Source organism: Callorhinchus milii, unplaced genomic scaffold (assembly GCF_018977255.1).
Source record: "Callorhinchus milii isolate IMCB2004 unplaced genomic scaffold, IMCB_Cmil_1.0 Scaffold6, whole genome shotgun sequence".
In the NCBI taxonomy this organism is placed as follows: Eukaryota; Metazoa; Chordata; class Chondrichthyes; order Chimaeriformes; family Callorhinchidae; genus Callorhinchus; species Callorhinchus milii.
In genome coordinates, this window is record NW_024704747.1 from 23030798 (window position 1) to 23057186 (window position 26389).

A 26389-nucleotide genomic window follows, 5' to 3' on the forward strand; every position below is an offset into this window, starting at 1 on the left:
GTAAAGTATCTATTTCCAAACGATGCTTGTTGCTGTAATCAAACTAATAAAAAAATAAATGAATAATGTTCTGTGCAATACTAAGGTTGTGATTTGAAGAACAGCATATTGCACACAATCTCGGTGGAGTAACCAGTGAAGGTAAACAATATGTCGTGCTGGCAGATACTTAATTAGCTGTGAGGTGGTTCTCTGGTTAACATACAATACCAATGTAGTGTAATTATTACATTGGTTCTACTCCACAACACATGCTGGATATGTTAACTGAGAAACAAATACAACACAAATCTATCACAAGATAAAGCAGGAAATTACCCTTTCTCCTCTAGATCCTTGTGAACCTATTAGACCTGCTGGACCCGTGCGACCCTGGGTGAGAACAGAAGCAGTAAGTACATCAACTTTAAATTGGAACTGTAATATTCAGTTTCAAAAGTCTCTGACACAATACTGTGGGCTTACCATCTCACCATCTTTACCATCTTCACCATCGGGACCTTTTGTAGATGTATCACCCTGTTAATTAAAGTAAATTCGGTGTGTTTCTTTCCCCTGCAATTTTTCTCTTCTAATTTTCCCCCATCCTCTACCTTTTTCCTTCTACTGTGTACAGTTGCATGGATAGCAAGTGCCCTCGAGTTCCTCACCAAAATCATAATAATAATAATTCTTTGATATTTGATATAGCACCTTATCACCTCTTCAAGACGTCTCAAAGCCTTTCACAGAGTATGCTGTAAAGTGAATTGATTGTATATTTTGTGGGCAAAATTGTCAACAAATTGATGACAATTTGTTACTCGCCATTTACAGTCAAATGTCCCACAAACAGTCGGCGATTGAATGACCAATTTTTTAAAAATTAATTATTACCCATGACAAAGCGATCCGCCAATCGACTAAAAATTTAGAAAAATGATATTTTTCTAGATTGATCCTTGACCAGGAGTGTTGTTGGGCTATTCAACCATGTGAAGAAGTGAAGAAAATTTAAACCAGTCAGTCATTTCCCAACCCGCACATGTTCACACCTTCCATCTGAGGTCAGCTAACTCAGCATAGACTCAGACTTGAACTCTGCAGCTTTCTGATCTGTATGGCCCATGGTGTACACCGTTCATTGCCTTTACCCACTCGGCCCATGGTTGCTCAGATGTACATTGAACAGTTCATCAAAATGCCAAATGTAAAGTAGGATTTACATCCTGACAGATTAAAAAATAAAAGGCACACTTACTTGTTCGCCTTTTTGACCCTGTTGTCCTGGATATCCTACTCCGCCTGGCATACCTGGTAAGCCTAGATGTCCCATTGAACCTGGAAGACCTGGAGGTCCAGCAGGACCCTACATTTAAAACAGAATTGCATCATAAAAGTTCATTCCTCCATTTTTAATACTCCATTTATTGGATAAAGAAAACCCTTCTGCACATCTACCATGGCTCCATCTCGTCCACCACTACCAGCAAGCCCTCGTCGTCCTATGGCACCTTGAAGACCTTGGAGTCCCTGTTCACCTTGGTTACCAGTATCTCCCTGAGTGAAGAGAAATGTTGAAAATTATACAACGGTGAAAGTTATATTAAAAAAAACTTGCATTTGATATAGCTGCTTATCACGTCTTTGAGATGTCTCAAAGTGCTTCTCAGAATATACTGCAAAGCATAGTGACTGTATTTATTCATAGGTTAATAGACTTACCTTTGAACCTGGAGTACCTTGTTTACCTTTTTCACCAGGGGGACCCTGCCATAAAAGATAACTAAATTAATATCAATGACTTTTTATTCCTTTTTATTGGGGTAAAATAACAACTATAAGCAAGACAGGTTTTTACTTATCTCAGTACATGGAATAAAATATATAGCATTTATTGTTACATGCAGAATTTACTCAAACTCTGTTATCTTCTGTTTTATTTCAGTCGATCAGTATTTTAATTTCTATTAATATCGAACCAAATATCCTGAATTTAGAGTACATTCGGCTTAACATCAGGTAATCACTTTAAAATAAATAATAACGTAAATACACAGAAGAATTGCTTTTAAATCACGAGTAAACTTTACTTTTTTTGAAAACAGTTTACAGCAATTTTATAAACCTTTATAAACTATAGGCATATAAGGAAAGAAATGATGTGCCCATTGACAGATATCGAATGTTGCCTTACCATATCACCAAGTTTTCCATTCTCACCAGAAAGACCTGGTGGACCAGGTATACCCTAGGGTATAAAAAGCGAAATTACAGTCGTATCCATGTAGTGCAAACTGGTTTTGTTGTGTCAATTGTGAATGTCAGGTTGTAAGATTCACTGAATGGTGAATGATGATTACTAAGCTGGCAAAGTCCAAATAAGAGAGCATGATGTTCTGACGAACGGTCACATCTTTCAAATGTTGATATATCTGCACTTACATTATTTCCTAATATTATTGCAGATCTTCAGGATTCAACACTTCTTTTCATCTCTAATATCAACAAGTCTTTACCAAGGCCCGGTTATTGCTGTGTCACACAGCTGCTTTAAGCATCTTTTAAAATGTATCCTGATCATACACCATGATTCCAACACCTCTAAAAAAAAATGAATTTATGGAATGATTTTTAATGCAACTTTAAGAACTCGTAAAGGTGTTGTCATCATCAACGGATCCTGTTGGTTTGCTTTAGCTTGAAACAAGAAAAACATGATAGATTATGAAAGGTCCCAGGGCTTTGGGACATTCTCCCGACGTGAAAGGCGCTCTATAAATGTAATTTTGTTGTTGTTGTTTTGACTCCCCTTACAAAATACTGTATGGAAAACAATATCTAAAATACACCCTAACATATCACTGAACAGACTATTCAAGACTTTTAAGGTAAATGCACCAAAATTAGTAATACCTGGGGACCAGTATTTCCTGGAATCCCGCTTTGTCCTCTTTCACCAGTTGGACCCTAGGAAATAAAATCAGGAGTTATGCCTGAGGTTTGAGAGAAGAGGACCAAAGAAATAATATTATTGTGTCAAAAAGCATATAATTACCGATATTAACAAGTAAAAGAGTTTTGAAGAGATCCCAGGTGGTTCAGTGGATACACGTGGTGTGGTACTGAGGCATGCTGGTGAGAGAGCTTCAAGCTTCAACCCCTGGTTTATGTTACATTAACTAATTTCAGTGGGTCAGGTGCTATAATTAACTGTAGTGACTCCTTATAAAGGGAAAATGTACTGACTCCATATTATAGTCTTGTTCATAATTAGTATCCAAGAACTGTATCTTGCAAGCAGATGTTATATATAAGGAGTAATTTAAATAGATTCACACTACGAATCCTGATAATCTTTAGAAAATAAAATGCTTTACAATCTGGATTGTCGGGAGTGGTGTACTATGTTTTGAATGCGGATTATTGCTGCCGTTTCAGCTAAATCTCGTACTTACAGGATCACCGTCTGGACCTGGGAGACCCTTCTCACCACCCTTTCCAGGACTACCCTGCCAATATTATTCACATAGAAGTATCAATATACAATCATGGACTATTCAAAATTCTTTTCATATTCACCGGCGCTCTACATGTATTTTTACAGTATTAATAAAAGACGATATACTTACAATATCACCAGTAACACCTTGATCACCTTGGTTACCAGGCTTACCGGATCGACCCTGGTAGAAAAAAAAATCTTAGAACCAACCATAGAAATTTACAGCTAGGCGGACACCTACAATTTGAGTTGGAAAATTACGCATAATATTCTGTATAAACTCTCCTAAATATAATAATCTTCATATCATTGAGTAAGCAGGGTATACTTACGCCATTGCCGCTTTCACCATAGAAACCCATAAAACCTGGTGAGCCTCTTTGACCAAATTGACCAGGTTCCCCCCCAGGACCCTCCGGTCCACCACGTCCCTGATGATACAAGTGAAGACACAAAATAAGGAATCTTTACTACTATCCAACAATTTATAAAAAGCATAAAAAGCAACTTAACTTTGTGGAGGAGGTGTATAATGAAATGATGTGTTGCCCCAACAAGCAGCCCATGTCAATATGAATTAATAGGCATATGGACTAAAGAGTAAAGTGAACTAGATTAATCGTTTCATTAAATAATAATGTTCTTTGCATTCAATAAAATGCCTTAACAGTTGTCAAAATGTCTCAAGGTGCTTTGCAGGATTTACACTTGAGTGTATTTGGTGGTGTATTTGGAATAAGCAAATGACCCATCTATACTAAAGTGCTTCACTTGTTTAACAAATGTTCTGTTGGAACATTACCTCACGTCCAGGTTTACCATCTCTGCCTGGGCTTCCTTGACTTCCCCTGCTTCCCTAGCACAAAATAAATGTATTTGAGAATTAACAAGAAAAATAGAGCCATTGTAACAAAAAATCAAGCACGCCGAAGCTTTGAGGTAGTCAAGAATGTATTTCCTACTCTTTGACCTGATGGTCCAGGGTTGCCAGGCCGACCCAAATTGCCATTAAAACCTTTAGGACCTTGAAGACCAACTGGACCAGCTTCTCCTTTAGGACCCTATTGGAAAGGAAATGATATGAAGTTGATTATTTGGAATTCACCTAGTTTAACAAAAGATGATAAATAATATTTGATTAAGCTAAATGTACTAAGGATTCAAACAGATATCCAACCTTTTCACCAGCAGGGCTCCAATGACCTCGTGCTCCCTGGAAACCAGGCTGTCCCTAAGAACAGGAAGGGAATATCAGACCATTACAATGATATCATTGTATAAAAATGGGACATTTGATGCCATTTTACATCTGTTCCGCAAACATCAAACCGGTGGTGACTAGCAATGAAACATTATGAAGTGAAACAGCAAACTGAAACGACTAAATGTATTGTGTTTTTGAATAGAATTTTGAAACCTCTTTTTCACCAGTACTCTGCCCTTCCTGGGGACCTTTTATTCAAATCAGCATTAGGGTTTACAATATAGAAAGAATTAAATCATTCCCCAGAGTTCTTTTCCAAAGTATGCTTTATTAAATGTACTTTTCCTACAAGAGATGAGAACTATTGGAGCAATATTGCTTTAACATCCCACAGGACTAGCTGTTCTGTAATCTTATACCTTGAGAGTAACTCTATGGTCGAAATACCCTTTGCAATGTTATCCATATTAACTTTGACACCGAGGGGTGTCTATTCACAAACTGAAATTGCTACACTTGTCACAAAGTGAACTTTAGCAAAGAACCTGTTTGGTAACATCACAAATTGGACTATATTGCTCTCTAAAGTTATTCATGTTGCATGGTAGCATATTCTCAATGAGTAACTGTTTTTCTTCCAATAGAGAACTCTTACCCTTTGCCCAGGCAGACCACGATTGCCAGGAACCCCCATGTTACCAGTTGGTCCTCTTTTGCCTTCAGATCCAGAATTCCCGGGATTACCCACAACACCAGGTTTACCCTAGGAAGCAGAAAAACTTACTTTGGAAGGGCTATTTTTTTAAAATCTGTTAACCGATGAGTTTCTCAATAATAAAACTAAATTCTTGGTTTTAAGCAAAATTTATAAATCAATGAATAAAGACTTACACTATCACCCAAAGGGCCAACATCACCACTTGGTCCTTTTTCACCTGGTGCCCCCTAAGAAAGAGTCAGAAAAAGTAGAATTATTATGAGTTTTCTGAATAGCAAATGTTAATAGGCAACAACAAATATATGGCCAATTTCTATAATTTTTGACACAAACAGAACAATAGTGCTTCCAATTTTGTTTAGCAATATTGGAACTCATTATACATTCATCTAACCTATAGATAGTCACTCATACAGTAAAGTAACAATGCTGTTTATAGTCTTACCTCTTCACCATTGGAGCCTGGAATGCCATCAGTGGCTGGTTCACCTGAAGGACCCATAAGTCCTAGACTTCCATGCATACCGGATCCACCAGGAAATCCCTGCAGAATCAAACAATTAGTACAGAAATGATTACTTCAGTATTCAAGCATCGTACGGGTTAAAAAATGTGGTCTATTGATGTGATTGCTATCACTGGTGACTCTGATTACTTCACTCTTTTGTTTCAGCCCACAATTTTCTATTATCCAGATCTATTTTTCTATTATCCAGGTTTCCAGATCCCAGCTAATGTTTAATGTTAGGTAGAGTTTGGTACTTCCTTCACCACAAAGTTTGTGCCAGTCTAATATGAATGGGTATATTTACAAACTTACGTAGTTTTCAGATAATGCTAAGGATATAGATTCCTCCCCTTCTCCGAGGATACCAACATTTCACTTTAACCTTGTTTTTATTTAAAACTTTAAAATGTTATCTAATACATCTGAAGCAATGTCTCTACAATTTAGTTAACCGAAGAACAAATGCATCTTATTTTGTACAAACTAACCATGAAACCTGTGGAACCAGTTGACCCGTCTTTTCCACTAGTGCCCTAGAAAAGAAATTCACAATATTGAAGATTAGCCATTTTTTATATGTGCAGTTGGACATAAACTAGTCACTAAAATGAGCAATATAAGGATTTAGTTACTTATTTATTACTTACAGGTATTCCTGAAGCTCCAGAGGATCCCACAAGTCCTGCATCACCCATTGCCCCTTTGAAACCATTAAAACCATCACTGCCCCCTGGACCGGGTTCACCCTGGAAGGGATATTGTCAAAGGAGAGCTGATGAGGAATTTTAATGATTTTCTCCTCCGAAACCGTCTGATACAGTTCCATCAACAACCATTGTGGAAGCCAATAAAAAGCTTGGATTTTAATTATAAAATCTAGACATGATGTATGAATGAGATGTGCGCAGAAACATTCCAGTTAGAGCAAAATCTTACTCAGAAAAGCAGTTTTGTTGGGCTTGATAACACCAGTAATGGATTTATCTCCTTGGACTGATTTAGAGTTACAAATGGCAGGCTGAAAAGAATAACTTTTTGTGTTTTTTATGGGATATAGTACATAGGTAGTTTGGGATGTATGTGCATGCAATTGCCAGGAAGGTGGAAGGCAAACGAGATGGAGCTTGGCCTTTTTTTGTCTAGCATTTCTTAATGTTATGTTCTTAAATGTGTGATCACATAATTGTGTCTGAATAACTCTACAGTGTAACGTACTTGCAATGGCTTGTACTACATATTACAAAACGAATATGCAAGTAACAAGCAGGACTTCTTTATGTGAACATACCTTTGCACCTGGAAAACCTGGAAATCCATGAGAACCAGATCTACCAGGGTAACCCTGTAGGAAAGTTAGAACAAATTAAAATAAGAACTGGGTCTGCAACTGAAGAAGAATCAAATGTACAGAAAACACCAGATCAGCACTTACAAGATTCCCATCTTTGCCAGGTCGACCATTTTTACCACGGGAACCCTGCAAACAAAATAACAGCAGTTCATTTCAAGCCACAAAGATTTTAAATCAAATGCACATAAATGCAACAAAAGAATATAACCATCGAGGAAACTTAATTCAAGTTAGTATCACAAAATGTACCATATTGCTGCTCGAAATGTGAGTAGATAATAACCAAAAACCAATAGAAAATTGCGGAAATATTTGCCAAAAACTGTGGGGAAATTTGACAACTTTTGCTGAAAATTGCAGAGATGATTGGTGTAATTGAAAGGTAAATTTTACTGCCACCCTACATTTCTTTACTTTTCTATTGGCCCAGATAATAAATAACCTTAAATCACTCTCAATAAGTACCAGGTATCCATCAGGTATTAATGGGGGGGAACAGTATATGATATGTTGTGTAGTGTATGATGTGATGATCATGATATGAGAATGTAGTGAAGAGCAATGACCTCCCACCATCTGCCGTCCCTATCATAATACTCATTTTGGCAAATCTAAAGAGAGACTGTACACTAGAGGGCGTTCTTGATTCAGATTTTTCTCGCTGTATTGCAAAGATCAGTTATTATGGAAACAGCCCAATGCTGCTTTCATTAATATTAATTGCTGTGTTGGACATTGTTGTCACTATTTTGCCACTCACCTTAATCTGCCACACAGTCTAGTACAGCATATGTTACAAAATACTAGTGTTTATTTAAATGTACTTGACGAGAGGCTAACATTGCTCAGACGTGTTTTAGCACCTACTTTCCGTATGTATCTATTCTGTGTGATGTGTTCCCAAGTAACAATAACAAGGTCTACTTAATGAAGTACTTACAGGTACACCACGATGTCCAGAATCTCCTCTCTCACCAAATGAACCAGGATAACCCTAAAGGAAATATCAAAAGTTTTGTTTCCCATTCAGATAGACTGTGAGAAATCGTTACATTATCTTAGATCTTTTCAATAACTGAAGAAATCCTGATGATGAAAATGAAAGACATGATCAAAGCATCAGGAAATCTTCATTTTGTCTAATTAAATTATTTCAGAGTAAATATACACATATTAAAATATTTGCTTTGTAAAATCAATCTTTGAAGATTTAACTAGGATCATTTCATGGGGTCGATATGTACCAATCTCTATGATTTCTCCTTCCAGCAGCATCAGTTCTGTATCTTTCTCATCATTTATGAAATGTGTATTAAACGGCCTTGTTGCCAAGCAGTGCAACCAGAAGATCAGGGTTCAAATCTCAGCACATCCCATCGCACAAAACCACCAATTACAAGTCTGATGGATCTGCCATTTTTTTTAGCTGAGTTGCCATTTCACACAGATGGAGTATTTCCTTGAGAAAAGGATCTGACCATCATATTCAATTTGGGAAAGAACCCTCATATCAGTCAGTTACCGATTCAGAACATTGACAAGAAAAAAGAAGTAAAATATTTACCCTTTGGCCAGGTATACCATTATCTCCAGGAATACCAGGGTCCCCCTGGATTAAGTTCAATAGAAAATATATTAGAATGCCACAGGCACAATCAGGTTTCTGGCAAACCATAACGTAATAAATAATACTTGCATTTGATACAGTGCCTTATCATGTCTTCGAGACATCTCAAATCGCTTCACAGCAATTATTGTTAAGCGACTGTTTATTCTTAAGCGAACCTGACAGTCAATTTGCTCACAGTAATAGCCCACAAACAGACAAGAAGTTAATGATCAATTTTTATCTGGAGGATTGTTGGCCAGCACACCGGTAGTAACTCCCTCCTCTTTTTGAATAGAGCCACAGGATCTTTAACATCCACCTGATCAGGCAGAAGGGACCTCGCTTTCATGGCTTATCCTAAAGACAGCACTTCCGACAATGTAGCTCACTGGGTTGGAGTATTTAGATCCCACGTCGTCATTGCCTTGGGAGGTCCTCCTGACATGAAAGGCGCTATACAAATGTAATTTTTTATTGTATTGTATTGTACTACAATACATGATCAGAAAATAAGTGTAACGTATAATGGAACATTGATAACCTTTACATCTATTTAATAACAAACAAGAATCACCTTTTCTCCAGAAGTACCAGCATCACCTTGAGCTCCATTGTGTCCATCAAAGCCCTGTCAGAGGCACAATAATTAGATTCCTCTAGTAACATAGTTAACATTGGCACAGAGTAATGAATGGGGCTTTCCTCTTTCCAAAAAAAATCAATGTTGAATCAAATAAAAGGTTATTTGTATCGCCAACCATTATTAACAGGTTTTCCTGCCCATAATATTGCAAATAGCGAAAGGTGAAGACACTTACTCTGTGACCTTTTATTCCAGGTATACCAGGAGTAGAGGTTGGTCCTTTCACACCCTTCAAAAAAACAGATAATAATATTGTACACTTGTAAGCAATTGCCTGAACATATTCTTCACTGAATTAATTTTTTCATTATGGATCTATCACTGCAACCCCTGTGGTTTTTTGCTGACTGACTGCATTGATCTGATATTATACGAGTATTTATAAATAGAGTTAGGTAGAACATCCATCCCTATTTATCCACATAACCTTCTTCTTCACCAGTACAATGCTGATTTGCCTCAATGTTTCACTCAGTTTCCTGCTCTGCACTCTATTTATTTAAGAATGGAACAATAGCCAACAATATCACAATGTATTTCACCATTTTATCTTCACTTTACCCGAGGGCCTTGTATTCCAATCGGTCCAGCTATTCCTGTTTTGCCAGCTGCACCCTAAATTGAAACAATGCAAAGATGGTAAATTTTAACGAGCACATTGGAAACTTTTCCTACACTTTACGGAGGAATTCTAAGATAATATGTGCTACACTATTTTAATTGGCAAATCTGGCAAATCAGTTCAGTAATGGTTCATACCTGAATATTCTAGATGATATTAGTCAAGTAATGGAAATATTTCCAAACAGTATTTTATAATTTTCAAACCAACCACTTCTAGGTTCCTAGAAAGGTGTCAGGCATAGATTTTTCTAAAAGAAAATGAGTGAACAATGCAATTGTCCATTTATTAAGTGGTTCATTTGAAATGAGAAAGATGAAAAGGTGCAGAGAATTGTCGATTCATTGTTGTATCATAAAACCTTTGATAAGAGCATATAATCTCTTTAGAAATTAGGAGAGTGAACGGTGCACTTACAAAATAAGAATGGGTAAATACTTACATTTTTACCACGTAAACCCATGGGACCAGGAGGGCCTTGTAGACCCTGTAACAATTAAAAAAAATATGTTTCTTGTTTCCGGCAGGTTTGCTGCATTAATGCACCATTACGTTTGATTGTTGTGCACAGAAAGCAGATAATTCTGATCCTCATCACTGCAAACACCAACACAATTATTTATCAACCTTCCTGTTTGACCCCTGAGCAAAATAACGTAACATTAGTCATTTTGCTGAACTAATGTTCTGCAAGAAAAATCATTAGTTAAATCTCTGAATTGTGCTTTATAGTATTACAAGCTGATCAGTTCCATTAAGCAAAGTACAAAGCAATGGAACAGGTTTAAAAACACTTTAATCACAATTTTTAGTGGAAAATCCAAATATGAAAGATATCATCAAGCACAGTGTGCTATGTCATTTCTGTGAAGTTGCTGTAAATTCAAATGTACAATGCAAGTTCACAAACACATGTAATTCTTACAGAATTAATGATCTTTTTTAGTTAAGATACTTACTCTGGGGCCAGATTCCCCAGATGGACCAGATGAACCCTGTAGGCCAGTAGGACCCTGGATTTAATAAAAAGATAAGTCAGTTTTACAAGACAATAAAAATTTGATAATTCTACTGAATAAGTATGGATTTACACAATTTGTAGTTTGGGGTATGCCAATTTCAATTTGGAACAGAAACATTCAGGAAGTTCAGTAGCATTTCAAGTGTTCAGATTGGAAGAGAACAGTATCCAGACATTGATTCCCCCAAAAGGCTGTGGATCCTGGATCCATTCATATTTTCAAGACTGAGGTGGATAGATATTTGTTAGGTGAGGGTATTAAGGCATTTGGGGCAAAAGTGGGTAATTGGGCTTGAGGTACAGATCAGCCATGATCTTATAGAATGGCAGAACAGGCTTGAGAGGCTGAATAGCCCGCTCCTGTTTCTATGTTCTTGGGATCCAGAGCTGCTGGAGTAGGTATGAAGTATTGCTTTAACATTTAATTCTGCTCTATTTTATCTTTCCTCCTTGACTGAGTCTTCGCCATGTCCCCGTATTTCCAGCTTGGTGTCAAATCACACTGCCATTGAACGGCTTGAGATGCTACTTGTGTGAGGCTACTATATAAACCCAAACTGTTGTTGTTTTGCATGCCTGTGTAGTTTGTGGTTTTCACTTCCTTGTAAAGGCTACAATAATTGGTAAAGTTTTCTGTTACTAGGATAAATTTCTTCCAAAATTTACATTGGCCTGCTACAGCTTCGCCTGGATTGGTTTTCTTCAAGTTTTGTTTCGTCCCATCCTGTTCCGATGCAGACTCAATAGGCTGAATGGTTTCCTTCTGCACGCTAAATTTCTACGGTTCTGTGTATGCTGGGACCTGACACAGTAGCATGCCTTTGCAAATCGAAAATTAAGCCGCTATTTGAATATCAGTGTTTAGCTCTTTGAAAAGTTATACTAAAAAGAAACAACAATAACAATAATAATCCTTGCATTTGGTATAGCCGTTGAGATGTCTCAAAGTGCTTCACAGAATTTGACTGCATATTTGTAGGCAAACGTGATAGCCAATATGTGCACATCAATGTCCCACAAACAGCCATGAAATGAGTGATCAATTTGATTCCAGTAAATACAGAGAGGTACTCACCATTTCTCCTCTTGATCCATATGGCCCGCGGAGACCTCTAAATCCTGGAGGACCCTGAGTGGAAAGATAAAAAAGGAGAATTTTTTTGGAAATGAAAGGATCCAAATTTATTTCTCAAGTTTCAAAATTGATTATACACATTAAAATGTGTGTTGCTCTTACTTGTGCTCCAGGTGGCCCAGGTAAAGGGGAATGAGTATTATAAGATGTATAATCGGGGTTTTTGAAATCCCATCCTGTTCTACTATCGTAACCACCAGACTGCTGAAAATGATATTTCTACGAAGAAAAATAAGTGGAGGGAGTTTAATGAATCGATGCACTGATACTTAGATAGCGTGAAAACAGAGTGGTACTTGATCATCTTCATACCATTTCTATATGTTCAGAGAAAATAACTCACTCATGTTAGTTATCAGTCTATAAAACAATTGGGAGTGTGGCTACATTGATACAATTGTAACTTACCAGACCAGGGGGCCCCGGTGGACCTGGGAGACCAGGAAGACCATCAGATCCTGGAGGACCAATGTCACCCTGAAAGATAACATTCAATAAATATTGATAATTTGTTAGCAATTAACACCTGAGTTAGTGGTCAGCAACAATATTTCAAGACAAATTCTTCTCTTTTTTTGGTCAGCTGGAAAGTCATCATCATGCTTAAGAATATCCAAACCAAATCTCATTTTCCATCTTTGACTGTACACATACAATTGAATTCAATGATTTGCCAAATTCTGGATGCTCAATGCTATGTTAAGAGAGTAAATCTAGACCCATGTGGAATTTCACCCCCACAATTCATTACTTCTTTATAATTTCCATTATAATTAATACATAATATGTTCCTGATTCTTGATTGGCTCAGCTGCACGTTGTCAGAGAGAGAATAAATTAATGTTATTCCCATTTACACTTTAAATTTTACTTCAAGAAATGTCACACTTACTGGATCTCCCTTAGGTGCTTGTACTACATTACTGTTCTGTAATGAAATAAATAGACATTTGAACAGAAACTCATGTATTGTAAATGCATGTAACTTTATGTAGCATAATTGAAAGCAGGGAGTCAGTTACAGGGCTTAGAAGTCATAGTAGAGGAGAACCTGATAACACAACAAACTGAGAGCGATGTTGAACAAGTTGACCAATTCAGCCTGATCTTGAGATTAAATTTGACTTTGAAAATATGAATACATTTTCACTTATGACTACCCACTTCCTGCTATCAGCTATTCATAACAAATGCTGGATAACTTTATATTTAAACCAAAGCTATTTCATGATAAAACAAAACACATTTTAACAACATTGACACTGAAGAGTTACTCTCATTTAAGGGGGAACTTAGTGAACAAATGGGTTTTCCATATAAGTGAAACTTGTAACATCCATGGTAATCCTGATTTAAATATAATGAAGACATATTCAATCATTTGAAATAACTCCATATTAGGACTCAATATCTCCATCATTCCTGATGGGTAATTTGGTTTCTGCCAATGTTTCAGCACTTCTCATATCTCTTAATAATTTCAAAGTGTAGAAAGATGTCAAATAGGTGAGCTTCTCTCCTTCCTAGATATCTTTACATAGAGATATAATTCAGTTAATTCAAGGGAACTGCTATCTTTACTACATATTAGAAATAAGGCCAAGTCAGTCTTTAATGAAATGTTGGCTGTTGCCAATGGATCCTTTTTGTTTACTTAAAGCAATGCTCTATGTTGCTTTTTAACTGCTGTAATATGCCAATTCATCATCCATTCCTTGGTACATAATATGTTTGTTATATCCTACTATATGATTTATTGTTCTCGTTAAGAAATGTTATTCACCGTTTGTACATAAATCATTTTTACAAATGAACCACATGAACTGAACTGAATGATTCGATTAATTTTTCTCACATTAATATATTAGTCCCATTATTAGCATTAATATGCACCATCACGCCAAGGACTTAATACATGACTTTTGATGAATAATGAGCATATTTTTCATGTGTATGATCATATCATTAAACAGAAATAAAGACAGATTCTCGCCTTTCAGGAAAATACTAACAATCCAAACCTGGCCTTTTGGGTTCACATTTGGATGGATGCTTCTATGCATTTGTTCAGCAGTTTGGCCATGTTGGAAGCCGGAAAAAAATCTTTGCTTGACTGTTTCTAGCCTGGATGTGTTCACTTCCTGTACCTAAAACTAAGGCTATATAGAATTGCATAGACTATACAGCACGGAAACAGGCCATTCGGAGTTCCCTCTTGCCCTAACTCACCCTAACTAATAAAATAAGTCGCAGTACCCTCTTGCCCTTCTCCCAACTCGTTGACAGTGCCTGACCACTTCTGGTCCAGTGGGCTGCTTGTCAGGATGTCCTCATTTCTGATCGCCTATGACCTTTAACCCTCCTTATCTCCTCTCCAATATTTCTCTATTCCATTCTTCCTCATGTAGGCAGGCGATTGCTATTCCTTATTAATATTTAATTAAAAGTACAGACATTTTGATGAACAACCCTGCTAAAGTAGGGAATTACTAAGCTAGTGATATATGTGTAACTCAAGAAATAAATGCAATAAACTTAAAATGTTCTTACTACAGTGAACTATCACTTGATAACTTTCATTATCTGACTCTGCTTGGAATGCCTGAAAAAATTCATTGGTTTCAAAACATTATTTTACTTATAAAAATTTATCATGTGATCTTCATGCCTATGACGTTTGTCATCTTTGGGTCTTTCAGACTCATGAAATATCTGACTTAAGTCACAGTCATCAGTATAATGCCCTGTAAGTGTCAATATGAATTCCTTTCTCCGATGTGGTCAAAATATAGAAAATTCAATCCCCATTTTATACTCAGCGAAGGAATCACTTGGTCATTAAACGTTCGCAATAAGCAGTGAGAAATATAGTAATGAGAAAATTCCTACAGGGAACTGTGATGGTGGCAAACTATCTGGACATATAGGACAGCATTCTCCAAGTGGGATCTCAGCATTGAAGCAGTGTACTGTCCGGCAGATTATCTCATCACACACGACAAGTCCGTTGTCACAAACACAGAGGACGCAGGAGTCCGATTTCCAAACATCTTTATCATTATGGGTCACTCCATTCTGTGTGCAGGATTGAACTGAAAAATATATGTTATTAAAGTTTGCATCACGACATAATTTACAGAACAAAATTGCATACATGGATATATTTGACTGTATGTGCCCGAGACATGTAATATATTTTATATTTATATAATTATATGACTTACTTGCAAGCAAATTCAATTGCCTCATAGTTAACGAATACATCCACTTGAGACTGTAACTGGATGACATTACACGTGAGTATACAAAAGAATAGTTTGTGTTGTGTGGCAAACACTCAGTGTATATGAGGTATCCCATGAATTGTGGAGTCCTGTAGCTCAGTGGTTAGAGCACTCGCTTTGCAAGTGAGAGACCTGAGTTGAATTCCAGGCGGAGGGCGAAACCTTGGGAAAGTTTCCTTACTCCTCACGCCTAATGATAATCCCTCCAAAACCAAAAACAATAATAAATTGGTCATTTTCAATCTACGACTGTTTGTGGGACATTGCTGTGCGCAATTGGTTGCCGCGTTCGCCCACAAATATACAGTCAATTCACTTTACAGTGTGTTCTGTGAAGCGCTTTGGGATGTCCTCCTGACATGAAAAGCGCTATATCAAATGCAAGGATTATTATTATTATTATTAATTCATAGCCTGCTTATGACAGGGTGCAGCATGCCATATAATGTGTGCTTGGAGCTATTTTTATATTGATTGAAAAGAAAATTAATTTTATTAGATTAGGGTTAGATTTAATTTTACTTATCTCTAATACTCAAAATTAAACTATAAAATTTTAAATTAATGTATTCGGTATAAACATTGGTTGGTATTTGATTGAAATTCTAATCCATCTTTCAATTGGCCTGCTCACAATAATGGTTTGGATGAAAAAAAGCCCTTCAGTTATATTCCTTGCATTTGATATAGTGCCTTATTGCGTCACCAAGTTGTCTGTGGCGCTTCACAGAATTTACTGTAAAGCGTAGCAACTTTTTATTTGCAGGAGAACCGGACAGGGATTCTTCTGAAATACCCATGCTAGTCTCTTTCTATCATAGCATCAAGCTGTTGTGTTTTAAATGAGGCAAGTAGTTTTTTAAGCATTTCTTTAGCACAACAATAACAAGATTACATTTGTATAGCGCCTTTCTCGTCGGGAGGACGTCCCAACGGGCTGGGATGGGAGAAATACCTTTTTGTTCCAAAAATACTTGTGTACAGGCAGTGAACATATTTGAAAATGATAGTTGCAAAGTGCAATCCATGCCTCTTTTATTCAACTTTTGTTTGACTCTTATTCAGTTAAGTATTATTCAAGCAAAAGAGTTGCACGAATGACCAAAGCCAGGTCTAGTTAATACATGACTGCATCACACCACAGTAATGGTAAAGAAAGTAATGCAAAATAATTAGAATCAATTTACGATTCTATCGATCGATCTATGACTTTAACGTTAAGTGACTATTGAAAACGTCATGTTTTGTTTGAAATGGTTTTACAAAGGGTTTCAGTGGGATATAGAAATCCTGGAAACTCAAGAGCAGCATTTCAAATTACTTCATGGCGTTTCACTAATAGGAGTATACTGGACTATTAATTAAAACAGTAAAATTACTAGAAAGATTATATATATAATGCAGTTGAATATCAGGGATTTTTTTTAAGAGTAAGGCTGGTTTGTATTCTAGATTCGAATTACATTAGAAAAATAATCCAGAATGACACTTACCTTGTGCCCCTGTTAATGGCACTTGTGCTATTACAAGTAGGAGGAAAGTCCCTGTGTGCACAAAGCTCTCCATGTCTGATATTAGACACAAGACTCTCTGTGCAAATCAAAGGGTGAGTGATTCTTAATTGGCTAACATCAAGTGAAAATGTGTTCGTTCTCCTTTCAGCACCAAGCCCAGTTTATACTGCAAATATCTTGTCTTGTGAAATAGCTTTAAATAGAAGTACAGTTGGCAACTTTCATTCTCCTGCTGCGAAATCTCCTTCTCAATTCAAAATGTTCTCTACATATCACACGGATTACTCATCGAGTCATAAGCCAAACACCTCTCTGAAATCCATCACTTCATCATTTATCTTTCCACATCTGTGAAAACTCAGGAATATTAACATCTTGCTGTTAGCTTGTTAAATTAATGGAACAGAGAAAAGCCATAAAAAATGCCAAATGTATCAACAACAGCTAAATGGTTGGATAACTTTTACCGAAAATGTGATTCAGCAGCTGAAGTAAACAAATCCAGTAAATTGCAAGTCAAAATTATATGTTAATCAGCTCATTTATCCAGATGTGATCTATCCGTTTTTGGCAAGTGAGACTGCTGTTCTCCAAAATAAATTCTCCCATTTCTCTCCTGGAGGTGGTGACACAGACTAAGCCACTGGCATTCCAGTTCTACACCTTGACCAAGTAATGATTCCCTATGCATCAACCTGAGTCAGTGTTTCCCAGCAGGCTATTTAACCATTGGGCATCACAGCTAAGTTCTGCCCTCTCTTCATTCAATGGGCATGTGCTCACCCGCAAAATAAGCAGTCACTGCGCTTTGTCAGCCTGGCTCAGTTGGTAGTGCTCTTGCCTTTGAGTCAGACGTTGTTGGCTCAAGCCCCACATCGGGACATGGAACTCATTTGGTCTAACCTGACACTCCAATCCCTCCCACCAAAAACATGGATAACCTCTCCATGTAGACTTAAAATTATCCGTAAAGTCATCCCTCGGAAACTCTTCTAGAGGGTTAAATGTGTTGCAATAAAAAAAGTCGCCCAAATAATTTGTGAGAGATGATTCCAAATAAAGTAATAATAAATAATAATCCTTGCATTTGATATAGAGCCTTATCACGTCTTCGAGACATCTCAAAGCACTTCATAATATACTGTAAAGTGAATTGACTGTGTATTTTGTGTGCAAAACGTCAATACAAATGATATTCACAACCATGTTGCCATTACCCAACACAAGGAATAAGGACAGCATAATATTCATTTATTCTGCAAAAAATTTTAAATGATACGTCTGTTGGTTCTCATTTGGAATTAACCTAAATGGCTTTCTAAATCCCTAATATAAATCTTAGTGAATAACAGCAGCTGCAATTTCTGGGAACCAAGATAAAAATCATAACTAAAAGTCAACATTTCAAAACTTCTTGTTTCCATCACCAAAACTATATCTGCATATTTTTAAAGGTTTTTTTCATGGTTAGAAAAACATTTCTGGGAGAATGTCTCGCCTTGTCTAATGTTTTGAATATCATGTGTTATTTGAAATATCTCAGTTGCTTCACTTCACGTTATAGATTTCAGTGGTTTTGCTGTCACTTTCCTTGATGCATTATTGCTGCAAAATCGTTGAATCTTTTTTGTTAATAATTGTGCACAGCTTGCATTGGAATGAGATTTTGTACATGTGCAATCATGCATACTGTATAATAAAAGCTTTCAGCTGGATGTTTCCTAAATAAATAAATCTATGGAGGAAATCCCACAATTTCAAAATTCTGATATAGCTGTACGTTTCAAGAGTAAAAGCCAGTTAGTTTACTTTTGCCCCACAAACATACTATGTAGGTAGGTGCAACAAGCTATTTAACCACAACCTCAGTGGAATGGCCACAGCAAGATATCGGTCCCAGTGTACATAAAGTTTAGCAAGTCTGATTAAACATCATGGGGAGCATTGAACAGACCCAGGAATGTCCACTTCATGCTCCATGGACCTGAAGTTCATGTCTACCTACCAGGATTCCATGCAGTAAATTCAACAATGGAATTTTTGAGGGTCAGCTGGGTGTCTCACACATGTAGAAACCCATCACCAAACGTACGAGTATCCAAACCAAACTGAGAATTCCATACATCCCACCTATATATAGAAATTCCAGAAATATTTATTGGATTGGAACGCGCACTCTCTCCCTTGAGGGGCACATCCTGCTTACCTAATTCTGGAAGGTATTACGCGGGGTGGCAAGAACCAAAGTTTGGGGACCCCAGAGTTTGCATTGGGATACTACTGAGTCTAACCCGATAAACTTGCATAACTTACCATTGAAAGAATTCCCTGGCAAAAGCTTTCCCGCTGCTCATCCAGCAACTGCCACTCCACCTATTAGGGCTTTGGCTTGCAGGGTTAATGGGACTTGGGTGGGAAGAGTCCCAGCCCTCGCGTTTGCTGTTGAGCCAGGCTCAGGTTCTGGACTATCAAGACCACTACAGAGATGGACCAATTGTGACATTCCAATGACCTCACTTACCTACCTCCAAAGATGATTGGCACTTGACATCAGATAAACATGGGCTTGAAACCTCACTAGGTAGATGGCAGGTACCATGAACTCTCTGTGAGCTTCCAGGTGGGCAAAACAGCTCAGCATGAAATGTGTGAGAGCATTGCACGATCTGCTGCCCACAACTCGGACACATATCCCTTCCCATTGAATGATGGGAAGGGATATGCTTACCTCTCTGCAAATTGCCACCGTCTTCCTGTCCGCAGCTTGGGCACATATCCCTTCCAATTGAGCGATGGTTTCACCAATTGGAGTTGCGCAGTTTAAGCAGCAGCTGCTTGCTTCTCTGCAGGCCAATCAAGGTGGATTCCAGTCACTGGACCCATGAACGTATGTTCAAATACTCGAACTTCAGGTAACACGTTCTAGCACCTATTGCACCAAGCTTCAGAGTTTCCTCATTAGTTATCTGGCGGGCATCTGCCTTCAGCATTGTTTGATATCGAAAAGGTCACCCAGCATTCCATTTAGGTAAAATCTGTTAAGCCAAGTTTATTCAAACAAAAATACCATTGAAGCGCACTTATTTCAGCAGTCAACTGTCAACACCGCTAGACCGAGTGCTGCGAGTCCGGAACAGCGTTCTTTCTTAGTTGCTTCAGTTATTTAGGCTTTCAATCTTCTATCACCATCTGTTGGCGCCATTCCGGACTGCTTTCCACTTCTCTTATTCGGCTACTTATAGTCAGTCGCCTGACTTGCCAATCCAGGTCCTTACATGAGGAGTCTTGGAAAATAGACATGACTGTGCTTAATGACAGGTCAGTGTAGGCTAGATCCCTCTCTCCCTGTAGCCGTTTCCCGTGATTGCCACAAATCTACCTCACTGCTTGATCCTAGACTCTGCAGATGGTTCGAAGGAAGCCTCTCCGTAATGAAAGACGTAAGCTTGAGTAAACAGCCTTTTCTTGTTGCATTTGTTTGTGCTATTGAATTTTTAAATTTGGAACAATCTACATCTTTTTCAGGACAAAGCTTTGAAACACGAGTCTTGTAGAACAAAAATTATTAATGGTGTTATTATTATATTATTATGAACTACACAGCTATATTGTCTCACAGCTTTATAATACATCAGACACCATCCCCTTCCTTGGATCCGATTCATGATCTCTATGTATTGTGTATTGTTTATGTTTGAATAACATTGAACTGTAATCATATCCCTTCCATTTTTAAGTGCCATATTCTGTTGGATCTAATATAATCTGCTTGGATCAGTGGGAAACATTTACTTATTCATTTGGCTTATAACCAACACTTAGTTCTTTGAACCATAAATCATTTGTAGCTAAACTGATTTTCCCCTTGTCCACTGGCACCGTTCCCACCCCCTTAAAAACAGCCATCACCACCCCCATCCTCAAAAAATGAGAACACTGCTGTACTCAATTGGCTGCCACATTTCGCCCCAAAAATATACAGTCATTTCACTTAACAATATATTTTGTGAAGTGCTTTGAGACGTCTCAAAGACGTGATAAGGCACTGTATCAAATGCAAGGATTATTATTATTATTATTATTATTCTTTGGTGTGAATGGAACTTCATGGAGCTAGTGAAAAAATGTTCTTTCAAAGGTCTGCTAGCCCTTATCCTCACGGTGAGAAAGCAATGTATGCCACAAGAGGCTCCAGAGACGTGACACTAAATGCAGCTAAGATTTGTAGCTACTTGGGAAGAAAGTGGAAGACAGAGGACATTCAATAAAGTTAAAGCCAAGTAAAAGTACAACTTCAGGACAGGTGCTGTATCAAATTAAAAGATTGCTTTGTTAGTGTTTTTCTGATCTTTGAGTCATGGCAGATTCACAAAGAGGAATGTTTATTTTACCGCTGATGGCAACATGCTTGACCTAATATCCCAGGTAGCTCTGTGGGACCAAACCAGATAGTCCTGGGTTTATATCATTTAAAAGGTTACTAAAATGAGAGCACATCTAAAATATATCCTCCGAGAGGTTTGGGATGAGCAGTTATGTAGGTATCCCTAGACTAAAACCAGACATAGTCCAATGGATGAATGAGTCTTCTCTGTCAGTCAGTGTATTTATTATATGGTTTGACCTAATAAACACAAATTTGTTTATTATACATTTATTTTTGGTTTCTGAAGCAAATGGAATGTAATTACAATTGAACTTAATGGTGCTGAATGTAAGATGCTAAAATCACTAAACAGAAAATCAATGAGAAGAGAAATCAATGCACTTTGCATTTTTTTATTTATTTGAATTAGGACAGGTAAACATAGAAATAACAATGTATGAGAGATTTGATGTTTCACACTGCAAAATTAGGGTTTGTTAATTGAAACAAAAGACATTACTAATTTTGAAAATTGTTAGGAACGGCTCATAAGTTTAAAACAATAAACTGACTAAACATGGTGTTTGAAGAGATCAATGATAGAATCTCCATACAGCAGTTGATGTATTAGTACTAGAAGATCTTCAAGACTTGTTAACCTGCCAATTGTGAATATAGCACCAAACAAAATGGAAAAGGAACGATGAGGTACCAAGTAAATAACTAGTGATCTGGAGGGAGGGTTATCACATTCTTCCTAATTAGACATAACAATGTACCCATTCTACCTTGATTTTTTCTAAATCACCAGTACTGTTGCTCCTTCCAAGCATCAATCTTATCTCTCAGTATCTGTTCATAATGAAACTGGGTCTACTCTTTCTCACCTCCACTTTAATTTTAAAAAGATGGATAAAACTTTATATTGAAGGTTTCAGTGGGTCATTCATGATTTTTTCTAAAAGTGATTTTTAAAAAAAAAGTAAACAATAGATAGATAGATAGATAGATAGATAGATAGATAGATTATGTGTCAACATTCCAAATTTTCCACCAATTTATGCAGATTTAATAATAAGTTGTCACAACCTAGAGATAAAGTCAAAATAAAAGCATGTGGATAAGTGCATTGTGAAGGTTGATGAGGTCATTTTTCCCTTTAACGGACTTGGATGTCATAATTTCCTTTATTGATGCACAATGGTTTGATGTTATGAGAAGCAGACAGGACCAATGTCAATTCCAAATTCCTGATCTTCAGCGCCAATATCCATGGGAGCAATATCCACAATAGGCAAACGAATTGTCTTCCGTGTCTTGTACTCAAAGACGGTCTTGCCCCACTCTCCAGTGTGTTTCTGTAACAAAACCAAAGCAATATTTATTCAGTTATATTAAACTTCATAGTGCTTTTCTTGGTTAGTTAAATGGAACCTACCCTAGTTGGTTTGAGGATTTTATTGAATGGGGGAATATTAAATAAGCAATGAAGTTACAGAGTGTCAGCCACTGAAAAATCAGGAGAGCATTATTGCTATATTAAGGTCAAACCTCTAATTTGAATACAAAAATACAATTTAAAATAAAAGATTACTGTTGTCATCCTGACATTACTTACTTTAGCTCCTAACCAGCCTCTTGGGCTACTTTTACAACTGTTGCAAACTCAAGGATCATAGCATTAGTATTACTGTCAATTGTTGATATGATTTTTATATTGGATGAGCAGTAGAGATCACAAATCGACATTCTTATTGATAGCTTTCAAGACCCAGAAAAAGCAGGCCAATGGAAACTGGGTGTAACGCATCAGGTTTTCCGAAAACATCATATGATTGAACAATATACACATATTAAAGTTATACAAATGAGGATTTTAAAACCTGATATTGTTACTGGTCTTTCAGTTAAGCGCTCATTTTTGTTGCCAACTTACTGTGCAGCCATCTTCAAGAACACTGTATATATATTTTCTGCTTCCTTCAGCTTTGAGTTCCACATCAGCCCAACTCATGAGTCTTACAGCTTTCTTTACATTCCCAGTCTCATCATCCAGGTAAGCGATGCTGTTCTTACAGTGGTAGGTAATATTCTGGGAGGCTTTAGTGGAAAGCATTCGAAGGAATCCTAATTGGACTTCAGCTAAATCTTGCCCAAGATTGTAGTCACCATAGCCAAACTGTAAATGCAAAACAGCATCTCCTCTTAGTATCATTCGCTTACAATAATGCTACTACTAATAATAATATTTTTCAAACTATCAAAAGTCTGTGACACGGTGCTTTGATTGTTTCCAACGGGTATAAAAGGCACATGTGTATTTATCGTACTTGCCACATATCTAGATCATTGATAAAATGATATGTATTTTAACTAATAATAATATTCCGTCATCTAGTGAATTAGATAATAACAATAAGATAGTTCATGTCAAAATTCTATTTGAGGCACAACATTCCTGAGCAGGTGCTCTGTATATTATATCCTACAGGTGTTGTGGTCCGGCAGTCTGACACTCACGTGGAAGCCGCCATCCATAGACTCTCCAAACCACACATGTTTCATCTCACGGCTGCCTTTGTTTGTCCACCAGCTCTTACGTGGGACGTTCACAGGGTTAGGGTACATGCAGGTCTCCCCAGTCTCCATGTTGCAGTGCACCTTGATAGCGTCCACCTTAGAGCCTTGGTTCGGATCAATCCAATAGTCTCCTGTGAAGATAAAGTACAATTAGAACAATCTACACAACAGATTCTAAATTATAACTGAAGGAAGATAAGATATTGAACATTTCACAGATAAGTCAAATAATCAAGTTGCTCAATTTAACAACTTTCAGCAGCATAATCTATCCATTTAAGATGACATTTCCACATACTAAATGATGAAAGGTAATTTCAAATTGTAACTTGGAAAATGTAATACAATTTATGATTTCTATGATCTATTCTCTAGTACGTTATAGTCCATGAAATAATCTGTGCAAAAAAAAGGTAGGCATTTGTAACAAAACATGCAACTTTCTTACCACTCTTGAAATCTGGATGACAGAATTGTAGGTTACGGCAGCTGCGGGCTGGATTCTTTTGCGATCCATCAGGCCTCAGGATGTCTTCTAGCTGGCTGCTAAGTGATTTCACAGTAGCCATTATGTTTGCATCCTGTTGCACAATAGATTCTCTGGGCTGATCCTTAATATATGGATAGCTTTTGTATGGTTCTGGTCCCCCATTATCTGGTTCTGTAGAACAGCATGTACCAGGAGGACCCACAGCACCAGGCGTTCCAGGAGGACCTGTTTCACCACGTGAACCCTGTGAAGTTCAAAGCTCTATTACCTGCGAGATGAGTTCTCATCAAAGTCAATTCAATTATAATTTCAATGCATGTCTCAGGATGTTTGCAAATAGTTTACTTACAGGTGAACCATTTGGCCCATTTGCGCCACGTGGGCCAGGAGGGCCATTAAGACCTGTATAACCTCTGACACCATCTTTGCCAGCAGGACCAATGGGGCCTAGAGGACCCTAAAAATACACAACAACAAGCATAGATACACTGGTGATTCTATAGTTATCATTTTAATTTTAATTATGACTAGTAAATTACTCTAAATTATTATAATCAGAAACATCTGAAAGATGCATTCAACACTTACGCACATGTATTTCTATATGATAACAAAAAAGCATAGAACAATCTAAACACTAAAGGAAAAGAAGAGCTGTCTGCAACCCTTTTCAATATTATCTACTGTATACTTTGCACATACTCTGAAATATATTGCATTGCACTTAGTGTGGGATTTAAATGGAAAGTCAGTTCACAAATGAATGAATGAATGAATGAATGAATGAATGAATGAATGAATGAATGAATGAATGAATGAATTAGCTTGTGTTGTCTTACTGGTTTATTTTGAAAGATCTAAAGTCCATTAAACTTGGAATGAGAGCTAAACTTCCAAAATATTGGTGAAACTAGGTGTTGCCCATGTTTTTCCCAATTTCTCAGTCCCATTTGGAAACCCAATTGGAAACTCCAAATGACAGTGATTATCAGCCAACCATTAGCTAAACAAAATGCTGTATGTTAGAAGTCAAAGGGATACAATCTCCACAGATTTTGTATGATATACGTGTTTAGGTTTTATATCACCATTATCAGTGTTATTAAATATAAAATGTATAATTGGTAAACAAAGGAGATTAAATTGGATCACATTGTTTCACAGGAATTTTTTTTTAGTTATATGTATGTGTATATATTGATATTGCAGCTAAAGATTGGTAAAGAGGATATTAAAGCATTCAGCACCATGGACAACTACTTGTAGGTTCCACATGACTTTTAAAGACAGAAATGGAACTCGATTATAGGTTAAAATCTAACCAGCAAAGTACAGACATTCTTTCAGGTTTTTTCAAGTTTACTCACCACTGCACCTTGATTTCCAGGGATTCCAGGCTCACCTGGTTCTCCAATGGAACCCTAGAGGAAAAGAACAGCTATCACGCCTTTCAGTAAAACATTGCAGAAGGAACGTAGCAAAAAGAACTATTGCACAGATGGGCAAAGATACAAAAGGATTTTATTCTATAACTACCTTAGTTGTATCTCCCCTCCTAGTCTCACTGCTGCTACATGGCCCTTCTTTAGCCAATAAAGCAGAATAGTTTGGGCTTTAGGTTTCATTGACCACCTTTCATAATAAGTCAATAATTCCTTATTGAGCATCTCACAGGGGATACAAATGGGGATCTTTGACTGGCCCAGGTAGGTTTAATTAAAAGTACAATAAAATATATGCTTCACTTATTTCAATATACTTCTAGTATATCAAAAATTAATGCAACTCATCCACAACATGCCTCCCCATTTTTATTTTACATCTGATTAGTATCTAGAGATTATTGTTAAGTGAAAGTAC

The 26389-nt window shown here is 37.1% G+C and overlaps 1 protein-coding gene across 1 annotated transcript in view; it reads right to left on the reverse strand.

Moving 5' to 3' along the window:
- The window catches only part of LOC103176589, a gene marked incomplete at its 5' end in the record, with an annotated part of 108320 nt that overhangs the window by 11788 nt on the left and 70143 nt on the right, over positions 1-26389 (reverse strand). Inside the window, 37 exons of the mRNA XM_042336242.1 lie at positions 319-372; positions 466-519; positions 1241-1348; positions 1441-1539; positions 1705-1749; positions 2177-2230; positions 2896-2949; positions 3438-3491; positions 3612-3665; positions 3817-3915; positions 4287-4340; positions 4447-4545; positions 4662-4715; positions 5344-5451; positions 5580-5633; positions 5852-5950; positions 6403-6447; positions 6562-6660; positions 7203-7256; positions 7347-7391; positions 8206-8259; positions 8830-8874; positions 9449-9502; positions 9693-9746; positions 10079-10132; positions 10582-10626; positions 11099-11152; positions 12236-12289; positions 12398-12514; positions 12704-12772; positions 13188-13223; positions 22680-22817; positions 23396-23638; positions 23980-24170; positions 24488-24773; positions 24879-24986; positions 25897-25950. Coding sequence (XP_042192176.1) covers positions 319-372; positions 466-519; positions 1241-1348; positions 1441-1539; positions 1705-1749; positions 2177-2230; positions 2896-2949; positions 3438-3491; positions 3612-3665; positions 3817-3915; positions 4287-4340; positions 4447-4545; positions 4662-4715; positions 5344-5451; positions 5580-5633; positions 5852-5950; positions 6403-6447; positions 6562-6660; positions 7203-7256; positions 7347-7391; positions 8206-8259; positions 8830-8874; positions 9449-9502; positions 9693-9746; positions 10079-10132; positions 10582-10626; positions 11099-11152; positions 12236-12289; positions 12398-12514; positions 12704-12772; positions 13188-13223; positions 22680-22817; positions 23396-23638; positions 23980-24170; positions 24488-24773; positions 24879-24986; positions 25897-25950 — 3042 coding nt within the window. The remainder of the gene's footprint in view (positions 1-318; positions 373-465; positions 520-1240; positions 1349-1440; positions 1540-1704; positions 1750-2176; positions 2231-2895; positions 2950-3437; positions 3492-3611; positions 3666-3816; positions 3916-4286; positions 4341-4446; positions 4546-4661; positions 4716-5343; positions 5452-5579; positions 5634-5851; positions 5951-6402; positions 6448-6561; positions 6661-7202; positions 7257-7346; positions 7392-8205; positions 8260-8829; positions 8875-9448; positions 9503-9692; positions 9747-10078; positions 10133-10581; positions 10627-11098; positions 11153-12235; positions 12290-12397; positions 12515-12703; positions 12773-13187; positions 13224-22679; positions 22818-23395; positions 23639-23979; positions 24171-24487; positions 24774-24878; positions 24987-25896; positions 25951-26389) is intronic.